Here is a 23253-nt window from a genome sequence, read left to right as displayed (position 1 = left end):
AGCGGAGAGAAAGAAATAAAAAAAATAAACAAGTTAAGATTTTCTTTTATTTAAATCATTTCTATCGATTTGATAAGGTTAATGCTTATGAAATGATTTTCTTATATATAGTGCTTTAATTTTTTATGCCAACAAGTACCAAACAAAGAAAAGATTTTGTGTTATACTCTAAAATGGTGCACTTGGTACCTGAAAATTCCAGGTCAATCGTCCTATGTCGCCCCTCTGGCCAGATATTCAACTGTTTTTCAATCTTTTTCCAGACAAATGTTAAGATTAGGAAAGTGGGACTTCATATTTCTTACATTATCTACCAAAAAGATGTTTTCTAAAGAATATTGATCAAAACATCTTTTGTTTATTGTACGGCGAGTTGCAGAATAACAACTTGTGTCTGTAAGCCGTCTTGCAGTATACAGCAATGTAAAGATGAGATTAATCACTATTGTGAATAATAATGACAAGGGGCGAAATAACTTGTAAATATCAATGCATTAGCAGCTTTCCAATATACAAAATACATTATAGAGCTAATATCAAAGAATATATGGTCTCCTATCTGTAATCTGCAATCACAGGCGATATTCTACTTCTAAATTTCTTGAAAGTATTATTTGTTTTACAGGGGAATAAAACAAATCGTTGTTTCCATTGAAAATAAGAGGGAAATAGTTACAACATTGCGTTTCAACCTAATTTTCTTGTTTCTGTATGTTATTGAAAAAGCTGGGTTTTTTTTTTTTTTATAAAAGTCGGAAAAAATAGTGTCCCGAGAGAAAAACCAGGACCCCTCAAAGATAAATGGTCGGCGCCTAAAATAATTCTATAAAAAATATTTCCTGAAAGGACGTCGACCTATAGGATTATATTATTGTGTAGGACGTTAAATACCCAAGCTACTACCACTACAACAAACTATAAATGTTTGGTAATCGAGGACAAATAGTCAAAGGTAGCATACATTTTACCAAGATCCACAAATAAATTACAAGTCTGTTGTTGCCTGACTTCGCTTTTTGTAGTAATTTCATGAATAACAAGTTTGATATTTATAAATTTTACTATGATATTGTGTCAATAATTCTATACAAGTAAAACTTGCACTTGTTTTAACATCATCTGGTTATTTTGTTTTTTAGAAGTGTGAATTTATAGTGATATCAAATCAACATTTAGCCTTCAAATATATGAAAATGGTCGAATGTTTTGCGAGATGTTAAATCATTCATCCTTGCTATCATACGTTATAAGGACAAATCTGCAGAAACCAAAACACGCCTAAATGTGAAAGGTGTACCCGATTTACTCTTTCACGATAAGAATTTACCCTTTTCAATATTTTAACAAAACTGTTTCCAAGGGCAGAGATCTAAATTAAAGTAGCATCCCAGTATCTCAATGGAAATTAGATGTGCTAATGCTTATACAACTGCATACCATAAAAATACATAATAAGCGGTGACCTATGGCAAGCCGTTTCACTATTTATTCTAACTTCAAGATATCTCATATAATATATAAGATATCTCATATAATCTAGTTTTTATAAGATATCTTATCTTAAGAGTAAAACGGCTTGCAATAGTTACCCTTGAATTGACCATATCACAAACTTTAACAAGTTCCAAAGTCAATAGTCCATGACTGAGGGGGTGAGGTCCAGGATATAATCTCCATAGAAGTGAAATGTGCTAATGCTAATGCAACTGCATACCAAATATCACTGACTTACGATTAGTGGTTCATCTTAAACTGACATAATCATGAAACTTTTAAACAAATCAAAAGTTTCAAAGTCAATCGACAATGACTGAGGGGGCGGGGCAAAAAAAAAATCCATATTATTGACTAGCGATTCGGTTCCCCTTTAAATGACGATATCTTAAACTTTAACAAGTTGTTGGCGCCGCCACCGACGATGTCCGCAACAGCAAGTCAAAGTCTCGCCTCTGCCACTTTATCGTGGCGAGACTTAAAAAAAAAACTCAAGTAAGTGAAACAGTGACATGCCTTTCCGAAGGTTAAAACATTTGTCAGCTGTTATAGGTATCGTACTCAAAATTTTAACGCTTAATTTACATCTTTTAATTAGAAATAGTTTGTGATTCAGAGAAAAGATACAATGATTATTCATTTGTTCAATGTTTAATGACTACATTACATTGCATCTCATATCTGACGTGACCTCGGATATATAGATGCAATGTATTCTATATAAAAAAAATTGATATGAACAATTAGTGATAATTCAAAGGTTTTTATTTATGGACACTTCATGGAATATTTTTCATGCTTAGTACGGGTAAAATATTGACATGAACTGTATACACCTGGAAAAATATGTATCACGATTTTCTGTATGCTGCTAGAGATCTAATATGACTGTGTGGCTTTATATTATGAATCTACAATTCCGTTAAGCGAATTGTATTTTTATCACAAAGTCATGTTTGATTAGGTTTTTGGACTTATAACACTGTTTAGTGAAAAGGACGTCATATACAAATTATATTATAGGTCATACTGTTATTAAACGGAGAAAACCCAAACTTTAAACGGAACGAAATGTGTAGATTTACTTGTGCATCTGAAATCCAATCTATGAATATTTTCTGTAATGGTTGTCACAAAAATTACATAGGCACACAGAACAGCAATTATGCAAGAGAACGACATCACTTGAAAAACTCGGAGCTTTAAACATAAACTAAACCAAAATATGGTATATTCGATTTCTAGGACAACAGGACGTGGATTTTTTAAAACGAACACCTAAACATCTAAACCGCTTTTGCGGATTTATGAAATTCAAATGTTTGATTTACCAGCATTTAGGTAAAACACAAATACAATATTAGATTTATTAAACTACAAATTACTTGATGATCTACATTTAAAACCAATGGTAGAATTAAAAAGTTATCGTGCAAACGGGGTCAAATACTGAGTGTACACAACAGCGTTTTATCACCATAGGTTCTTTGTGTCGACAAAACTGATGACCCGGCCAAAAAGGGCATTTTTTAAAATTTAAATGAAATTAACCTTTTTATAATTTTAATGCGTCCGAATCTCTTTTCGGATTTACCTTCACAAGGAACATCCAAATCAAAACATTAGAAAACCAGGGATGTATGTATGAAAACGTAGAAGCGTTGAGAGCTATATGATCGAAAGGGCCAACTTTATCTAGGGTCAACTCTGTCTGAAGGAGTTATTAGCAGAGGTATTGATTATATCAATCTATATAATATTTTTATTGAAACTACCGTTTGAAACAGTATACCTCCCAATTTTGATAACACAGAAACAACTATGATCAACTATGTATGTTATTATACGTTTAAACAACGTTAAACTATTATAGCAACATCAAACGTCAGTATAGAAGATAATGCTACTTCAACATCAGACTGTGAAACATTGAAGTGTATATATGATTCCTACGGCTTTTTGAATACAGGGAATTCAAAATCTTTTCAAACCGAGAGGTTGTAAACTTTCTGAAAAATGACAAAAGTATTGCCTCCATCGAAAATAAATAGGAAAAAGTGTCATTAGGTCATAAAAGATGCTCTTCCATACTATTGCACACACAAAATATCGTTTGAAAAAAGTGTTCGTAAACAATAAAATAATTAGTGAACAAATGGCCGGTAAGATATGTAAATGCGGGCTGTCAAACAGAAAATAGCCAAACAGATATTAATTTAAATTATGTTCCTGAAATTGAAGTTGCTTTATTTTTTGTACATATCTATAGAATCATGTAATGAATGTTTGTCATATTTTACATTTGCAGTTTGTGATGTGAACTATTTTACCTATGATGAACCAGAATTGTTGAACACTAATGCAGATAAAGCAACATCAGGTAAGAAAAAAATCTTTATTCATTTTTGAGTTTTTTTTTGTATCAAAATTTCATGATTCTAATAATTGTTAAAAAAAAAGAGATAAAGTTAAATGAAATAGTTCTCGAGAAATTGGTTGTCATAATATATTTAACATTTTGAACTTCAATATAGTAATATACATATTTCAGGTAAAATAACCATACTAATGGATTCGGCTTGGGAAATAACATGTTGTGGAGTGGTTACATCGTGGATCTTTTATGTCAAAGCCAGCGGAACACTAAAGATCGGAGTATTACGACCTACAGATACCAATACTTACAGAGTTATAGGGTTCATTTCAATAATTATTCCAGGTATATGAATGCTTTTGTTGGTTTTTTTATTTTTTGGAAAAATGACCCAATTTCTTTCTAATATATAGATTGTTGATTATATGATTTGTTAAACGTGCTCGTCCTAAGTGACCTTAGGGTCATCAAATGGATAGTGTATAGACGGGAAATTATGGGTTGACTTCGATGGAATCAAAGCAAGTCTTAAGGGTAGTTAGTATGTAGGTCCTTCTATTTCAATAATTTAGAACAACTCAGACTGCAATAGCACTGGTTCGAGCCGAATCTATTAACTTAAGACTCGTCATCCTAATACACCTTAAACTGTCTTTTATCCATCTTTGACGTTACAGTGTTTATCGGATGCTTTATGCATAAATATACTGCATATATGTATATTGTTCTTATGTTCTCTGTAATAAGTTTTTTTGTTGGGGAATGTATAAATTCGGGTGTTTTTGCACTGTTTGTTCAGTTCTAATTCGAGTGTTTTCACACTGTTTGTTCTGTTCCGAGACTACATATTGTGTTATAGTATCAGTGTTGTTACTTACTCACATTAAAGTTCAATTAACAAATGTAGCCTTTAAAACGCATGATTGAAAATGCAAAGTAACTGTTCACATCGAAAAAAAAAGTTGTATAAGAACATTTAATGTACCTTTTTAATCTAATTTGTCAATTTAATTATTTTAAGGTCATCAAATAGACTATAATTTTTTTAGATATATAAAAAGCATGTTTTTTTTTAATCAATGTAATTTTTCAGCATATCTAAGTTGGCTTGCACTTGATTTAAATCATTTTGAAAGAGAAGGTTGAAAATTCTGAAATTGTTTAATTGCGTTTAAACTTCAATCATTGTTATTGCTGATGTTGTTGTTTAATGTTTTAATTGTTATTGTGGGGAATGTTTAGTTCTACAATCTTCATCCTGCAAACAGATTTATATCGATTTTTTTTTTAAAGAAGATGAATTTCTTTGACAGAATTTTTCAAATAACAAACTAAAATATCTCTATATTCATTTTAAATTTAATAATTTCTTTCTTTTTATAGGGTATAAAATTTCCAGTGAAGGTATTTTGTATTGGAACCTCATTCAAAACGAGTTTAAAGGCTATGCGATAGTATACCTTTCCATTACGTTCCCTCGTGGTCAAATGAAAATGACAAAATATGAAAATAGATAAAATGAGATTATCGTTTATATAAAATGCCTTCAAAGAATAAAAAGAAAATTTTGATTCCTTTAGTATTTTTCTTGCTATATACCAAAATAGAAAAAATCCTCTGCATTCATTTATAAGTTATCTCCGCGTATTTAGCAAGTTAAAAATACATTTTCTATATTTGTAAAAACAGTTGTCATCTAAAGATAAAATAAAAAAAGTTTTTTAGTCGAATGAAAAGTCTGACAAATGAATTGCATTTTTCCTTCATTAGATTTTTTTTATTTCATTATCCGATTCGATCATTTTTCATAATCATCAGATTTAAAAGCGTCATTTAATTTTGTAGACACTTACGTAGATACCTTGGTTACTTATGATAATGCTGCCGACGAAAATATTGCAATCAAAGAGGGAGATAAAATTGCATGGTATGTAACCTATGAAAAAGAGGGGTGATAAGAAGCTAAAGTTCCATAGTATAGTTATAGTACATGACGATATTCTAAATGAGGATGTCTTATATACACACACATTTTAAGGATGATATAATTGTGAAAGTTCATTATTAACCCATTGCTCTGACTATTGAATATATTGTTTATCTATTTTCTGTTAATTGTATATCTGTTGTATGTTAACTCAGTTCAGGCTGTACTGTTATGAATAAATATTCTTTAAAAACGTTTAAGGAGTTTCCTAAGGAGCAGATTATTTCATGATTGGTGATACAGAATAATCGCATGATAGAGGCCTCCAAAAAAGGCGACACAACTTGCTCTAAACTTGAGTATCGTAAATATAACGTTTCTTATAAGACAGAACATGTTATATGTCTCACGTTTGAATTATATCCCGTTTACACTGAAAAACACTGAAAAGGCCGACCGTTTACACTGAAAAGACCGACAGTTTACACTGAAAAAGACTGACCGTTTACACTGAAAAGACCGACCAAATGAGATCAAAATGGTATTTACTTCAGTAGAAGTATTTAATTATCATATATATAAGCTTAAAATATTTACAAAGGTTAAAGTATTTTATGAAATTCAACACAAAGTGTGGCACAATTCATATCACGGCATTGAACAATTAAACAGATGTAGTACACTTTTTAAAAATGTATTTTTTTACTCTATAGGTATTCATCTGGTGCCAACATAATATCGTATGAGACATGTACAGTCAGTGCACGTAGTGACTGTCCACAGTCAACAATACAAATTACGTCTTCGGGAGAATTGGAAGCTGGTGAAACGATCGACATTTCTTCTGTGTCCACTATCGCTGATAAAGCATGGGCTCTAAAATTTACAACGAAAAATAGCAAGTATATTTTAAGAAGCGTGTTTTAAATCAAGGAAGATTCATAAATGAAGCAAAACATGAAGTAAGCTAGTTTACTTGATTCGTTCATTTACAAGCATAACAACGAGTGACAACAGTTGAGGGTCTCATGATTGCTTCGCATCACGACACAAAGCTGTTATATTTATAAAATAAACATGCCATCTTCAAATTATTACGTAACAAAAGTTAATTCTGATTGTTTTCTGGTGATGTTGTTTAAGGAGTTTCCTAAGGAGCATGGTATATATCATATAGATTCTATTTGCTTAGATGGGTTATAGATTAAGAAATGTCTCACGGATAGAAGAAAAATGTATACGGAAGATGAGGGGCGTAAATGGGGGGGGGGGGGGGGGGGGGTACATGTATATGCACGGAAGAACGCGAAGATCAGAATCTGATTTGAATAAATTAACACTATGGGCATTCGTGACCCAATCGATGAATTATGTAGCTAAAGGATAGCGTCAGATAAACATTGTTGGATAAGCGCACAATTGGGGTCTCTTTTTTCATAAAGTTATATACACAAGCATGCCGCTGGTATGGGAACTTTTTTAGAATGTTAGATATATCATTGGGGTAAAATTTTACTGAGGTAATATAACAAATGGATAGAAATATATATGTCAATGTCAATGGGTCATACATATTCATCTTCCCTAAAGATATCTGTAAAAACTATATACTGGTCTTTTCAACTTATTATCTAGAAAGATAGCATGTCGTTAACATCTTATTAAGATGTATAGATTGTTTATCTGATAGCTTCGAAATATATAAATGGGTTATGATTTTCCAATGGAATATATAGATATATAGAATGATTACTCTAAATATCAGCACAACAATGCTAAATCTGCAAATTTGCGGAAGCAAATTTTTGTTTCTTCCCTCGTCGGGATTCGAACTCATGCTATTAAGATATCGAGACAACACCGCCTGCACTGTGTCCAGCGCTCTAGACCACTCGGCCAACAAGACTAAACTAAAAATTCAGCTTTCCTCGTCAGTGGAATCTAGAGTTGTAACACAATACATTATATATTAGGCATGAAGATGGTATTGATTGCAGATTAGCTAAATTATCTATCGTAAAGGATCGTATGATGCAGTCACAGAAATGATTATTTTGATAAGTACGTCTAAACAAGTTACAACTCTACGACAGATCCATCCATTGGATCACCAATGAAGGTGATACACGGCTGAAAACACATATTATATTCATAATTACTCTAAATATCTGGCACAACAATTTTAAATCTGCAAATTTGCGGAAGCAAATTTTTGTTCTTCCCTCGCCGGGATTTGAACTCATGCTATTGAGATATCGAGACAACACCGCCTACACTGTGTCCAGATATAAAGAATATATATAGAATATAAATACCCATATAGATGGGTAGGGATTTCGAATAAACCCCATGAATGAAGCTGGACATCTGTACCCAATTTTTCTTGTCTAATTCATATTTCAGAATGTACAGTATCGCGTGTCAGTCTAGTTATAACCTCTTATGATTTTTAGACCAAAGTAGTCAAACTTTATCTTTCTTTATCAAAGATCTGCAAAAAGAGTGTGCCCGTTCTAATCGTGGCGATGTCACCAGGCCTTAACATCGGTTGTATTAATCTGCAAATAGCTGGTAATTTTTATTGCAGACACTGAAATTATTATCAGGACGAATGAAAACGAAACAGAACTTGAAGAGAACACTGCAGTTGGTAAAGCAGCCATTTTTCTTACAATTGACGATCCTGATGCCTTCGAAGACTACGAATTTACAGTAACAGGGGATCTTACCCATTTGGAGTTAAACATTGAAACGAGTAAGCTTATTTAATATTCCTTTAGACGATATATTAGATACTGTTTGTCAGGCACTAAAACCTTAGCTACCTCAGGCAAAGTTATCGGAGGACGATTTTCTTTGAAAGTCTCGATTAAAATATCAATAAGACACAGAGAGATCACTATCCATCGTCAGGTGTTATAATTCTATAATTCGGACGCATGAAATTTATAACGTGCTGTTTTCATTTTTTATAGATTAATTAATCTAAGAATTCGGGTAAAGAAAACTAGCGACTGATTAAAACATGAATTTGTAGCGCACGAGTTACCTACAATTTATCACTATCGGGGTATTTTTTTTTTTTGATACTTTTGATTCAATTGACCATGGAATTTTTAATGGAAAATAATAAGTAAAATATGCAAGGAACTTAACTTCTTGACATCCATTGTTATCGAATTTTATTTACATGTGATTTTTTTTTTGTTTTATTGGGAAATTTCTCATTTAAATTTCAAAGTTGAAACCTAAATGGTCATCATGGAAATTTCTCATTTAAATTTCAAAGTTGAAACCTAAATGGTCATCATGGAAATTTTTACACAAACTTATACTCTACAACTACACATATTACTTGATTGGACTAAATTTTAGATTAAAATGTTATATGAACGCTATTCTAAAAAACATTTTGTGGAGTGTTAAGATATAAAAGCATCATTTTGTAGAACTGATTAATTTAATCTGTATTTCGCATAAATCGAAAAACAATATCATTGTATTACAATCGCAATTACAATTACATTCCATTCAAAACCTTGTAATGTAACAAAAGTCTTTACATATATATAATTTTCTTTTTTGTACTTTTCATTAAGTTTTGCTACACGTACATGAGTATTTTACGGTTTTTTTCTATGTTCCGAGCTTATTTCATTGTTTCAAATGATTGTATAATAATTTGATCATCATTGTCTGCTGAACCATAACAACGAATTGTTAGTTAGGTAAATTTTAACAGCCTTTTATGTTAACAGTGACCCTTGATTTAAAAGTGAAGTGGCCACCAGGTGGAGTGGATAAACCTCAAGTTGTGACAATAGTGGGTACTGATACATGTCAGCATACAGCTACTGTTACCCTTACTGTTAACTCTTATAACGAGGTTAGTAAACTTAGTAACGCGTGGATACTGATACATGTCAGCATACAGCTACTGTTACCCTTACTGTTAACTCTTATAACGAGGTTATTAAACTTAATAACGCGTGGATACTGATACATGTCAGCATACAGCTACTGTTACCCTTACTGTTAACTCTTATAACGAGGTTAGTAAACTTAGTAACGCGTGGATACTGATACATGTCAGCATACAGCTACTGTTACCCTTACTGTTAACTCTTATAACGAGGTTAGTAAACTTAGCAACGCGTGGGTACTGATGCATGTCAAACAGACATCTAATGTTACCCTTACTGTTAACTCTTATAACGAGGTTAGTAAACTTAGTAACGCGTGGATACTGATACATGTCAGCATACAGCTACTGTTACCCTTACTGTTAACTCTTATAACGAGGTTATTAAACTTAATAACGCGTGGATACTGATACATGTCAGCATACAGCTACTGTTACTCTACTGTTAACTCTTATAACGAGGTTAGTAAACTTAGTAACGCGTGGATACTGATACATGTCAGCATACAGCTACTGTTACCCTTACTGTTAACTCTTATAACGAGGTTAGTAAACTTAGCAACGCGTGGGTACTGATGCATGTCAAACAGACATCTAATGTTACCCTTACTGTTAACTCTTATAACGAGGTTAGTAAATTTAGTAACGCGTGGATACTGATACATGTCAAACAGACATCTAATGTTACCCTTACTGTTAACTCTTATAACGAGGTTAGTAAACTTAGTAACGCGTGGATACTGATACATGTCAGCATACAGCTACTGTTACCCTTACTGTTAACTCTTATAACGAGGTTAGTAAACTTAGTAACGCGTGGATACTGATACATGTCAAACATACATCTAATGTTACCCTTACTGTTAACTCTTATAACGAGGTTAGTAAACTTAGCAACGCGTGGATACTGATACATGTGAAACATACATCTAATGTTACCCTTACTGTTAACTCTTATAGCGAGGTTAGGAAACTTAGTAAAAAGTGTGTACTAATACTATTGATACATGTCCGCATACATCTAATGTTACCCTTACTGTTAACTCTTATAGCGAGGTTAGGAAACTTAGTAACGCGTGGATACTGATACATGCCAAACATACATCTAATGTTACCTTACTATTAACTCTTATAGCGAGGTTAGGAAACTTAGTAAATAGTGTGTACTAATACTATTGATACATGTCCGCATACATCTACTGCTACTCTTACTGTTTACTCTTATAACGAGGTTAGTAAAATTACTAACGATTGGGTACTGTTACACGTTAACATATATCTAGTGTTAGCTTTACTATTAACTCTTATAGCGAGATTAGTAAACTTAGTTACGCGCGAGCACTTATACATGTTAGCATACATCTACTGTTACACTTACTGTTAACTCTTATAAATGATGTTAGTAAAAAATGAAAACACGTTATAAATTTCATGCTTCCGAAACGCTTTTCTGGATTTAACTCTATCAGAAACGCTCAAAGTCGAATACTTGAAAGCCAAGAATGTATAATAACCTAAACAGTTGAAGAGATATATGACCCAAAAGGACCTAAAAAATTGCCAAATTTATCTAAGGTCAACTTTGAATGTGGGAGATGAAACCTTAGTTTCTTATAAATTCAAAATTTATTAACGGACAATTTTAGAAAGGTTTGTTATAAATCATTTCAGTACCGAAGCACTGACTGCTGAGCTGATAATACCCTCCTGGACTAATAGTCCACCAGCAGAGGTATCGACCCAGTGTAACAAAGTAACGCGTGATTACTGATATATGTCAACATACATCTACTGTTATTCATACTGTTAACGAAGTTAATAAAACATTTAATTATACTCATCTCCGTGTCTTTATGAGTAAGATCTTTTAACAATTTATTTAATTTTGAAAATTTCGTTCACGCTTTAAATTAGATTTCCCATGTAACAATAGAAATGCAATGGATCTTTTGAAAATTCTGCTATTTTCATACAATTATTCTACAATAGACGAAATAAAAATCATGTATTAAGGAAGGACCCTAAAATCTAAAAAGGAAACAATTTGAAATTTGAAAACATTGTCGTTTGTTAGTTTATTTTGTTTGTGCCAGTTCTACTTTACAAAATCCCTAACGGCACAAATTTGTTAAAATAGGGCACCAAGCAATTGCATTGTATTTCTGTACAAGTTTGTAATTTTTTTAAACGAAATATTATTTATACTAATAAATGTTTGATCGTTTTCAAAAATATATGTTAAAATATTTGAATTGTTGTCTGTGAACACATTCATATATTCATAGAGCTTAAGTCGTTTAATATAAAAAATAGATAGAAATAGAAACAGAAATTTCTTCTTGTCCTGCTCCAACTTGCTTTTCAATCTTAAATTCACAAATGAAGAAATTTGAATTTGACATAGTACATGTCTAATATCAAATGTTTCTAATATTCCGTCCTGTACATGTCATGCCACGACGAAGTCGTTTTGTCTTTTATTTATTAATTTTGAATGTCCCCCTTGTATCTTAAAATGTGTAGAAAAAAAGAATTCCATTTCATCATAAATTGTAACTACTACAATAATTGGCGAGCTCAATATTTCTAAAAATAATGACAATTTATATATTTTATCAAGAGATAAACAGTTGAAATATGTACTATTTCAGCATCAGAGAAAAAGCTTTCAGTAAGAAAAAATACTTTTTGTATGAAAATTTTCGAAAAAGATTTTTTTTATTTTGTAAGTTTTATAGTTAGTTAGTGAGTTAGTTAGTTAGTTAGATCGGTACTTAGCACTAAAACTAACAAAATATGAAAAACCACAAAGTACTAATTCAAGGATACTTACAGTTATTGAAGCAAGTTCAAAGCCAAATTTAACTAATAAAAATACCATAACTGTATGAAACTATCATTAATGTATCTTCAATTGATTTGGTGTAAAGGTGTTGAGACTGTTTTTAATTTCTTTTAGTCACCTTTCATTAACTTTTAATTTCTTTTAGCCACCTATCATTAACAACCTTCCGTTCATTACTGAAATTGTTGAGACGACCAAAACGGCACTTCCTCTGTTCAAAATTAATGTTACAGATGCCACCAAAGATGAAATATGCTGCACCATGCCGTTCACTTTACCTAATACGTTCAACTTTGAGCTGAAGAACACAACTGATGAATATGGTATGCTCCGTGTACAAATAATTAAAAAAAAAGGATTTATAATCATTTAGAAAAATACTAGACTTGTAAACATGGTAAAGTTTAGAAACATTAAAAATACTATTACTGTTTAAAGTTTGATTCTTATTATGAGATAGTTTTCATGAAACATTTTTTTTTTGATTTATTTCGAAAATAAAGAAACTGTCTCGAAACAAATATAATCTTGACAATACGAACTAAAAAAAAGTGTGCATGCTTTTTTAGTAACGGAGCAGCACATGTAATAAGATATAAAACTCATTACCATAAGAACCTTTAAAGAATGATTGAATAATTATTAGAGTTATAGTTTGATCTGTTGAAGCCTTTAACAAATCCGATGAGATCGGAGTAAGGATTAATCAATCAACTTAACCAAGACAAAGTTTTTTAATCTTGTATAAGCAAATATTTACACGAAAATAAGTAATATTATACATTCTACAAGATAATATGATTAGTCACCCCCCTATTTTTTGAGACGACCAAACTGTGACGGTTGTTCAACTGTTCTGTATTTACATTCAGAAACACGTGATGCAATATGCTGTCATATATAGATATAAGAAGATGTGGTATGAATGCCAATGAGACAACTCTCCATCCAAGTCAAAATTTATAAAAGTAAACCATTATAGGTCAAAGTACGGTCTTCAACACGGAGCCTTGGCTCACACCGAACAGTGAAGCTATAAAGGGCCCCAAAATTACTAGTGTAAAACCATTTAAACGGGAAAACCAACGGTCTAATCTATAAAAAAAAAACGAGAAACGAGAAACACTTATGAACAACATCAACAAACGACAACTACTGAACATCAGATTCCTGACTTAGGACAGGTGCAAACAAATGCAGCGGGTTTAAACGTTTTAATGGTACCAAACCTTCACCCTTTTTCTGAAACAATAGTGTAACATCACAACATAGAAAGACACACTATAAAATATCAACTGAAATAGCTTAACTCAATCAAAGGACATAATAACACCAGTGAACATACACTGAACAAATAATTTTGACCTATGATACAATGTAAATACAAAATAAATAAACTAAGGGAATAATAATAAAGGTAACATGTTATATCGGTATGAAATGTTAAACAATTTAAGAAAAACAATATGCTCGAACAAAAATATCAGCCATTTGCAATAACTTTAAACACAGGTAAATGAAAATAATTTTGTTGTTAGGTATACGTGTACAGTTCCAATAGAGAAAGGAAATATTTTTACAAAATAAATAATTTTGATGTTCATAGTACGAAGTGAAAATTTATAGTAGTACCAAACACTTATCAAAGCTGGTATATAGACCAGATATAACACTGAATAACATTAAATAACAAAAAAGCATTACAATTAGTATCAACAGATCAAATAAACAAGAAAGTACGATTTGAGAGTACTCGCAGTTACTGACAGCTAATTAAAAGCCAAAACAATTAATAATAAAAAATCATGCATCATATATGCCCAGTTTCCAAATACATTAGAATTGATTTCTATTTTGTGTCCTTGCAAATAAACCTAAAAACAATCACAGTGATTTGTATACCAAAGATGGCCTTACGTTACAATGAACCTTACTATATACCTTACAATTGTTGTGGTTGTCTATATATATATGATGGTTTTTTTTTAATATCATAGGAAATGTTACTGGCTTTTGGATATATACCATAGCAGAGCCAGCATTTGAGTACAGTGACATCGATTCGTATCGTGTGTTTGTGTGTTGTCAAGACCCCTATGGTTCGTCGTACAGTTATTTAATTCTAAGATTGACAGAAGTGAAAATCATCGAGCCATATGTTCCACCAGGTAAATATCGTCATGTTTATAACAAAGAACATATCTCGTATATATGTATGTTTTAAGTCTAAGTCAAATTAATGGCTTAAATTGCATTGTTTATCTACTTTCACCTAGTTTGAAAATCAATATTATAATTTTCATATAACTAAACGAAATTTTCAAAGAAGCTAAGTGGCGGGTTGTGGGTTTTAGTTTAACACAACCATCATAAATTAAAAAAATCGGCACTTTGAGGTCAACACACGGGTTTTAATATCAGACACGTTTCTATACCACAATTCTATATGGAAAATGTTTATTTAAAAACACAATAGTCACTATGTCGCAACAATGTTTTCCAAAAGTATTAATCATTTCTTTTTACTGAACATATTCCCATCCGATGCCAGGAACCTCGTCAGATAATTTATTTTGTCACTTACGGATTGAGAATTGATAGAAATATTTTTCACAGGACTCGGGACGATTAAGAGCTTGACAAATTGAATAGACATGTGCCTATAATTGTTAAAGAACGTATGTCGACATATAATAGATGTCATTCGGTGTTTTTTGTCATTGGGTTACATATATATTCCACGGCTCCTTTTAATCGTTTAAATTGAAATATGATTTGAAAATCGAAAATTATTATTAGTTACAATGTTCAGATTTAATCTCTGATATATGTTGTTTGTATCTTTCCAGATTGGTTTTTCCGAGCTCTGATTCTAAGTTTGACACCAATAGGTCTGATGACAGCGGTGTCCTGCTTTACGTTACTTTTTACAGTATTTTGGTTATAAAAATATTCTACAAACACTACTGTCTTTCTCAAAGATAAACTTTGTTCTTTTAAAACTATTTACTATATACAAACAGAAAGAAGAGTGAACACCATGCACATGAAATTTTTTTTGTACACTGATTGCTTTTGTTATATCCGAAAAAGACTGATAGCCGTCTGCGCTGCTTAAAAGATTTTTATTAAATATTATTAGAAATAACATAAGAAAATGTAAATACCGTCCAAACGAAAACATCCTAGACACTATGATATAATGCTTCCAAACATTTTATACATTTTACATTCATAAGAGAACTGTCGCAGTATTATGTCTTTAGTAAAGCGATCTCTTCAATACTCATCATTAATGCATTGCTCATACCCAGATTGAAAACACGACCATGAATTCATCTCATTCATTAAATTCGTAGACTACTGCTTCAAAAGGAGAAGGTATGACAAGGTAACTTTTTGTCCCCTTGAATTTGAAAATCAAAAAGTAACTTTGTTTCATATCTATTCTAAACAAAAACTATACGTTCATTGGCTTTATTATATCAATTATGTCAATTGTGACATGTTTATGACGAGTGAGATCACAAGTGACCTTTATGCACTAAAGTGTTCCATTATATCAAGCTGTTCATTTATCATTAAAATTAACATAATTCTGTTTAGTCTTGAATTATTATACTATTTTGCAATTTCATGGGCCAAATAATTGCTTTTATTAGACCTCCTCTTTTTGGTCAACTATATGAATTTGAACACTTTGTACTTCAACCATATTCATATAAACATTAATAAAATAGTTGCTTTTAAAATTTTGTTCACCGGCCTGAATGTAGTAATTTTTTTCTAGCTTTTGAACGGAACAAACAAAATAAAAGTATACTGGACAATATATCAGGAAAGAAAACCTACTGATTACTGATTAATTTTTTTTCTTTCGTCATATTGATCCAAGATTGATTTCGACCTTTTCACGCATTCTATTAATTTATCATTCCAAAACTTGATATTGTGAGTATATTTCAGTAAATTCAGACGATATATATGTTGTGTGCAAGTTGTAATGTTTGTCTGTCTTTTTTTCATGGTGTTATCAGTGTATTTTCGACTTGTGAGTTTGAATGTCCCTGTGGTATCTTTTGCCACTCTTATATGATTATAACTTGTACAGACTTTTTGTACAAGTTATCAGTATTGTGAAATATCTTTTCTTTCAATCAGTGATACGTGTATATGTTATCTGCAACAATTAACCGTACTGATGTTATATATAATATCATAACATAAGGAATTGTCCTCTTTGGTATAAACTTTCAAATGAGGATACCAGATTGGGTAAGATTCTGTTTATATTTATTCAGTGACACCAGATTCCAAATTATCTTACAATTTCATTAAAAATCACTTTATTACGGTGTAATGTAAATGGCTGTAGCATGAAGTCAAATAAGACAGTGAGATGCTAAATCAAAGAACATTTTGCTTATTTTAACCATTCATGTAAAGATGTTCGCAAAATACCAATAACTTGTACAAAAATTCTATACAATTTTAATAAGTACAACATTACAATTTGTACACAGCATATAGATCTGTATTTTTCTATAGTAAACCAGTAACTATTTGTTTACTTCGTTATAACTTAGTTTTTAATTAAAATTGAGATCCGATACTGGAAATATTCTTTTCATTTCAATACTTATAATGTTTAAAGTTCAATACAATATTCTCAGTCAATTATCAGAGAGCGTATTTAAATGAATATAGAAAACGATTCCAGCGCACATGGAGTTATAGCTTAAACGGACAATGGGCATTCTTGTATATTTGATTTGCATTTTGACCATTTGTCATTCATGTAGATCTTTATTAACAGGTAGGGGTTTTCATTTAATTTTTGTATTTATATAATCAGCTTGAGTTTCATTCATTATATTACACGTTAAAAAGACAAACTTTTTTGAAATCGTTATAATAATTCTTAAATATGTTATAAACGAATATTTGTGATCATGTATTATGGGACTTGTTAAAAAGAATCAAATCCGTCAAAGGAAATTTCAAGTTTCTTTATAGTATTTTTTATTAGCATTCTTTTAAACGCATTTAAGAAATCAATTCAAAAATATAATGAATTTGTTTTTACAGAATCGGAATTTCTTCATATGAATTTAACATTGGTGGATTTTGAAATTGGATATCATGTTGATTTTGATTGTTATACACTTTATCCTTTTCAAGAGAAGAATTTTTTTAATGAAAATCGTATTATCATAAATAATGTCGGTATATACGGTCGGATTACTATTTTGTTTGATGCTGATCCTAAATCTTCATATCAAATTCTTAACGAATGACTTTTCTAAGTTCTCAACAAATACACTACATTTCATAAATTGAGAAGTTTACAACACAAGAGGAAGAATGATAAGAGCCATTTTTGGCCTCAGAAATTGAAAAATAGTAAACCTATTCAATCCTTTCTTAAATATGCTAATTTGTATAGATACATGACATGACATGGAAATGTTAGTGACGAAAGATCACCTTTGATGTCACTTTGAGGTAACAAACGGCGATATTTACGTATTTGACCTTAAATGGCATTTTCATGAATAGTTATTGGTCAAAATATATATCAAATATTAAGGCGACAGAAGTTTAGCGTTGTTCAAATCTCCTAAATTATCTAGGGATAGACAAATCAAGGCAACAAACAGAAACTGAGGGAATCACATGAACTCCAAAAGGAGTGTGAACCGATGCGTTGAAAGGGTAAGCGTCTCCTGCTCTGCATGCATCACCCGCCATTCGAATTTATAATCAGTAAAAATTTCACAATCGGGAAAAGACACATTCGTAAAAATTACAGATCAGACGACTATACTGGTATATAAATTTCTAAGACCTCGAAAAAACATATTGCTTGTGAGTTGAGACACCGACACATCGTACAACTTCGACCAGTTCGTGATTTATGAAGTGCCGATTTCAGTCGTTCTGGCATATTTGAGCAAGAGCTTTACCCAAACAGATATTTTGAAATACATTTTGTAGCAAAACTCATCAAAGATACCAGGCTTCTAATTTGGTATACCAGGTCGCGTTTTGTCTACATTAGACACATTAATGGCACTCCAATCAAAACTGTTAAAAGGCAAAATAAATACGAAGTTGAAGAGCATTGAAAACCAAGCTACCCGAAAAGTTGTACCGAATAATATCAAATCGAGGCTATTTTCATGTTTTGCACTAATGACTTTTTCGTTTGAAGCCCTGTTGCCAATATGTCAGACAAAATTTCAAATTTTTGAATACTGATGCCCGAAAGAATGGTATTATATTTCAGATTTTATGATGCTTTGTTGATTTACATATTCAAGAGTCGGAAGTTCAACAGTGGCATTATCACACCTTCTCCTTTTATCCATTGACAGACGCAAATCAATGCTGATATAAAAAACATAATAGTCTCAATAAAACATAAAAGGGTATCACGTTTAACAAAACATATTGGACAGTTCATCAGATAACACCAAGAACCAATTAATTCCATGCTCTTTAATACAAACCGGATTTGTAAATAAAGGCATTTAAGTCAGGAATCTGATGTTCAGTAGTTGTCGTTTGTTGATGTGGTTCATAAGTGTTTCTCGTTTCTCGTTTCTTATATAGATTAGACATTTGGTTTTCCCGTTTGAATGGTTTTACACGAGTAATTTTTGGGGCCCTTTATGGCTTGCTGTTCGGTGTGAGCAAAGGCTCCGTGTTGAAGACCGTACTTTGACCTATAATGGTTTACTTTTATAAATGTTGGCTTGGATGGAAAGTTGTCTCATTGCACTCATACCACATCTTCTTATGTCTATTTAACAACGAACATTTAGTCAGATAGCCTGACTTGGTACTGGCACAAACATGTATTTGGACTAAACAAGTTTTACGTTCGTATAAACCTTTTCTAGACCATATGTCGTAAAATTAAAACTCTAAATAATAAAAACTACACACTCATATGTGTGTTATTAAATGATGTCTGTTTAGTCTCTTACTGATTGGCATTTGGAAGAAGGAAGTTTACGTATACGTACATTACCGAATGAATATGTTAGAAAAACATTCCTTCATGAACAATTTAAGAGTTCATATAAGCATTTGCATTCATCTCCAGTTTCCTCGTGTTGTTTTAAAGTCACCAAACTCATAAGTCGAAAATAAACTGACAATGCCATGGCAAAAGGATAAAAAGACCAAAAGACAAACAACAGAACACAAAAAAAAAATGAAAACTAAAGACTGAATATATCAAATCAGGTTATTTATTCAAACAGCTTCAATAAACATGTAAAGTTACAAATAAAAATACGTAAAGTACACTGTTGAGTGTATTAGTTGACAAGATTTCTCTCCCTTTTTTGATGAATTTCCTCTTGCAGTTTTACTTGAATTGACCAGAAAGGAGGGAGTTTTATTTTATCAAATTTAAAGTGAAGATCGAATTATTTCATAGCTGATGTTCTTTGTCACTTGGACAGATCGAAACCGAGAAGACATATCTTTTCGTGTAGAAAACCGACTTTGATTTAAGAGCATGGGGTAAATTCTTCCAAGAGATTAGTATTTCATTATGTTTTTGGGGTATTAACCAGTATGAAATTCAAACAACTGAAGAATACACATGTAAAAATTCGTGACCCCAGATGAAATGAGTTCAACATGTTCTTTGCATTATGGTGAAAAAAATATGAGTAATACGCATTAAACATAAACAACTCCCTGAATATAAAAATAATTTCAATCAATGTGAATTTGACGTCAAAATGAATATTCAGGCTTTGCTTACCAGGGCTATATAAATTTAAGGTTTTATTTGAAATTGTGCGGTCGACGCTTTTCTGTTATATGGGCTAACATAATTAAATGATTCACCTAATAGGTAAAGTTTAATCTGACTCAATTTTACAAACGTATATAAAAAAGTTGAAAGTACAATGCTATATTACCTTGGCCTAATGCGATATTCAAATATTCATGATAAAACAAGAGTTTTCATTACTTTTTAGATAGTGAATAAATAATTTATTAGGTAACTAACTGATAATTATAAATGTTCAAAAAGGATATAGATCATTTACACGATGTATGTCATTAAGAGTTCTAGCATAGCCAGTTTTAGTAGTCTTTATCATTAAATAAGCCATTTACTTATCCTCCAGGGAAATTATTAATTAAAGATTGTATTTCTCATAATATTGATATACTGTTCACGATTATACACTACATAATCAATAGTTAGTAATTAGATAACGTATCCCGTAGGAGTTTCCTAATTTCAATGCACTTATAATTTATAAATTCTTTTTTTTGTCAGAATATTATTAATGAAAAAATACTTTAAAATTAAAATAATTGATTAGAACTGCTGTAATGACGTTCAATAACTTGGACCAGTTTTCAAAATTGCTATGTATTTCAAAATCTAAAAACAACATGTATTCCATTCGTCACTTGAAGCTATAAAACTTATTATTGTTATTTTTTTTTTATTTTTGTAATTGTTTTTCTTTTTGCTTTGCAAATAAAATCGAGGTTCTCTTGTAATTCAGTTCCTTTTATTACTTAGATCATGTGTCAATGATAAATTTATATTGAAGGCGAACTTTACTTAATAGGCCATTATGTCAGTATTTCAGAATGAAATGTTGAATGTATTTGGAACTTCTCTTTTTCAACATTCCGACAGCTCTTGCATATGGGGTATATATGTCCAAGCTGAAACGATATTTCAGGAAAACAACACTTTATAATTTCATGCGTCCGAAGTGCGTTTTACTATTTGTAGCCACAATCCAGTATTTTCTCTTTTCCTCGTTTGTGACTTCATCAAGTGCGATTTATAACCAAACGTTCACTTGCCATGTGCACATCCACAGTTTGATCGTGGGTTCTTGCTACTTAATTTGATTAGTGTTTTCATCATTTTTTTTCATCTGAGGAAACAAGTGCAAGTAAAACTGAAAAGGGCATTCCTCTGCCAATAGTATTAGGGCATTGAACAATTTGGTCAAAGTTATAACTCTATTTTAAATTCTAAAAATAACAGGTATTCCATTCGTCACTTGAAGCTAAACTTGTTATCATTATTTATTTTTTTATTTTTGTAATTGTCCTCCCAGTCTATATTGATAAACAGAAACTCATACATTAACTATGTAGACATGATGAACACTTTCCTAAGGAGTGCGAAATGTAAAAGTATCTTTGACATTTGTACAGACTGGTTTATGAGCATACGTGTATTGTAAGCAGTCCTGCTTATCTAAGCTTGGGAATAGCAATATATTCTTGCAATGTATTGAAATTGAAGCTATTAAATCATATCATTAAACAATACTTATTTCTCATTCAGCACTTTATTGAGCACGATACATAAAAAATGGGTTTATGAACACTGGTGTCACATCTATCTTCAAAGACACAAATGTTGCTTAACATTTGTCCTACCTCAATAACAAATATGGTGTTTCCTTGCAGACAAAACCACAAACAATATAGTTTTGTTTGTAGATTTTATTATATTAACTGCTTGATAAAGGAATTAGGTGTTGACAATTTGCAATAGAAACCCGACATATACTCCTACGACCCATCAAATTTGAATACCAAAATGTATTTTAATATAAGTCGGGTTTTTTTGCGAGTTTTTTATACAAGTGTTTTAATGAACAATACTACCACTAAGGGTCACCTATGCATCGTCCCTCAAAATATGAAATTATACAGAGAAATCTTGAACATTCATAAGTCAGTTTTAGTTTCCTTTGGAATTCTAACCAATGAAGAAGAGCTGGATCTTCCTTCACTCTACTGGATACCCAAATAACACAAATGTCCTTACACACAACGTTGTTTTGCTTTGTCTGCTAGGCCCCACAAAACATCTTTCTAAACAATTTTAAACTATTTTATCAGCAATAAAAACAGGACTTCAGCGTTATTGGGAAACTACCTACTCTAAGAATGCTGTGAATCAGATATGAAAACTAAAGAATTAAAAAGAACTATTACATACAATCTTTATCCCTCTCCTCATGCAACAGTATAAAAAAAGATTGACTTCTTTACACTTTTTACGTGTATTTCTTATTCTCAACTTAGACAGATTGAAAGAAAAAATAGGAAGGTACAATCCATACATCATAAAAAACTCACTCTTGATTCGAACAAAACGTTCATTGCATCTGACACCATTATTTAAGACATATTTGATACGTTTGGACCTACTAGTATATTCCAACAGACAATCGGCATTCATATAAGAACCAATTGTGCTCATCTGCCTTTTAACATGTTCCTTTATTCTTAGTTGACAGACTGCAAACAGAAGCTTCTAAAGAAAAAATAGTTACTGGTGAATTTCCTTTAACTTCCCGCAATATAGATGATGTCATTTCATTGATACTATAAAAGTTTGGTGACTATATTTTCTAGATCTATCAAAATGAGTTAAGAATAAAAAATACTACATACACCGTTAATTATACCTCATATCTTGATAATGTAGGTTGATTGAGAACTAAGCTTTACGACAAAAGAGATGATTTCAAATGTGAATGTTCAATTTTTGTGTAGCAACTTCACAGCAGCACCTGCATGTGGAGTTTTTATCTCCCAGTAGATACGATATTCCAGGACCTAGCTTCCTATCATGCTTTCCTTGATATGGTGTTGCTGCTTACAAGGAAGCTTTT

General features: G+C 31.4%; 1 protein-coding gene across 2 annotated transcripts in view; it reads left to right on the top strand.

Annotated features, from left to right (window-relative positions):
• Window positions 1-17172, top strand: part of LOC127707895 (uncharacterized) — a 30400-nt gene extending 13228 nt beyond the window's left edge. For both annotated transcript variants that reach the window (XM_052212652.1, XM_052212653.1), the window contains 9 exons: window positions 3803-3874; window positions 4046-4213; window positions 5714-5795; window positions 6509-6693; window positions 8383-8550; window positions 9554-9681; window positions 12708-12885; window positions 14560-14730; window positions 15412-17172. In XM_052212652.1, coding sequence (XP_052068612.1) covers window positions 3803-3874; window positions 4046-4213; window positions 5714-5795; window positions 6509-6693; window positions 8383-8550; window positions 9554-9681; window positions 12708-12885; window positions 14560-14730; window positions 15412-15509 — 1250 coding nt within the window. In that variant the 3' untranslated portion in view covers window positions 15510-17172. The remainder of the gene's footprint in view (window positions 1-3802; window positions 3875-4045; window positions 4214-5713; window positions 5796-6508; window positions 6694-8382; window positions 8551-9553; window positions 9682-12707; window positions 12886-14559; window positions 14731-15411) is intronic.
• Window positions 17173-23253: the final 6081 nt, after the last annotated feature.

The sequence above is a fragment of the Mytilus californianus genome, unplaced genomic scaffold, assembly GCF_021869535.1.
Source record: "Mytilus californianus isolate M0D057914Y unplaced genomic scaffold, xbMytCali1.0.p SCAF_7, whole genome shotgun sequence".
NCBI lineage: Eukaryota > Metazoa > Mollusca > Bivalvia > Mytilida > Mytilidae > Mytilus > Mytilus californianus.
The sequence above is the reverse complement of the archived record's forward strand: the minus strand, read 5'-3'. Positions and strand labels throughout refer to the sequence as shown.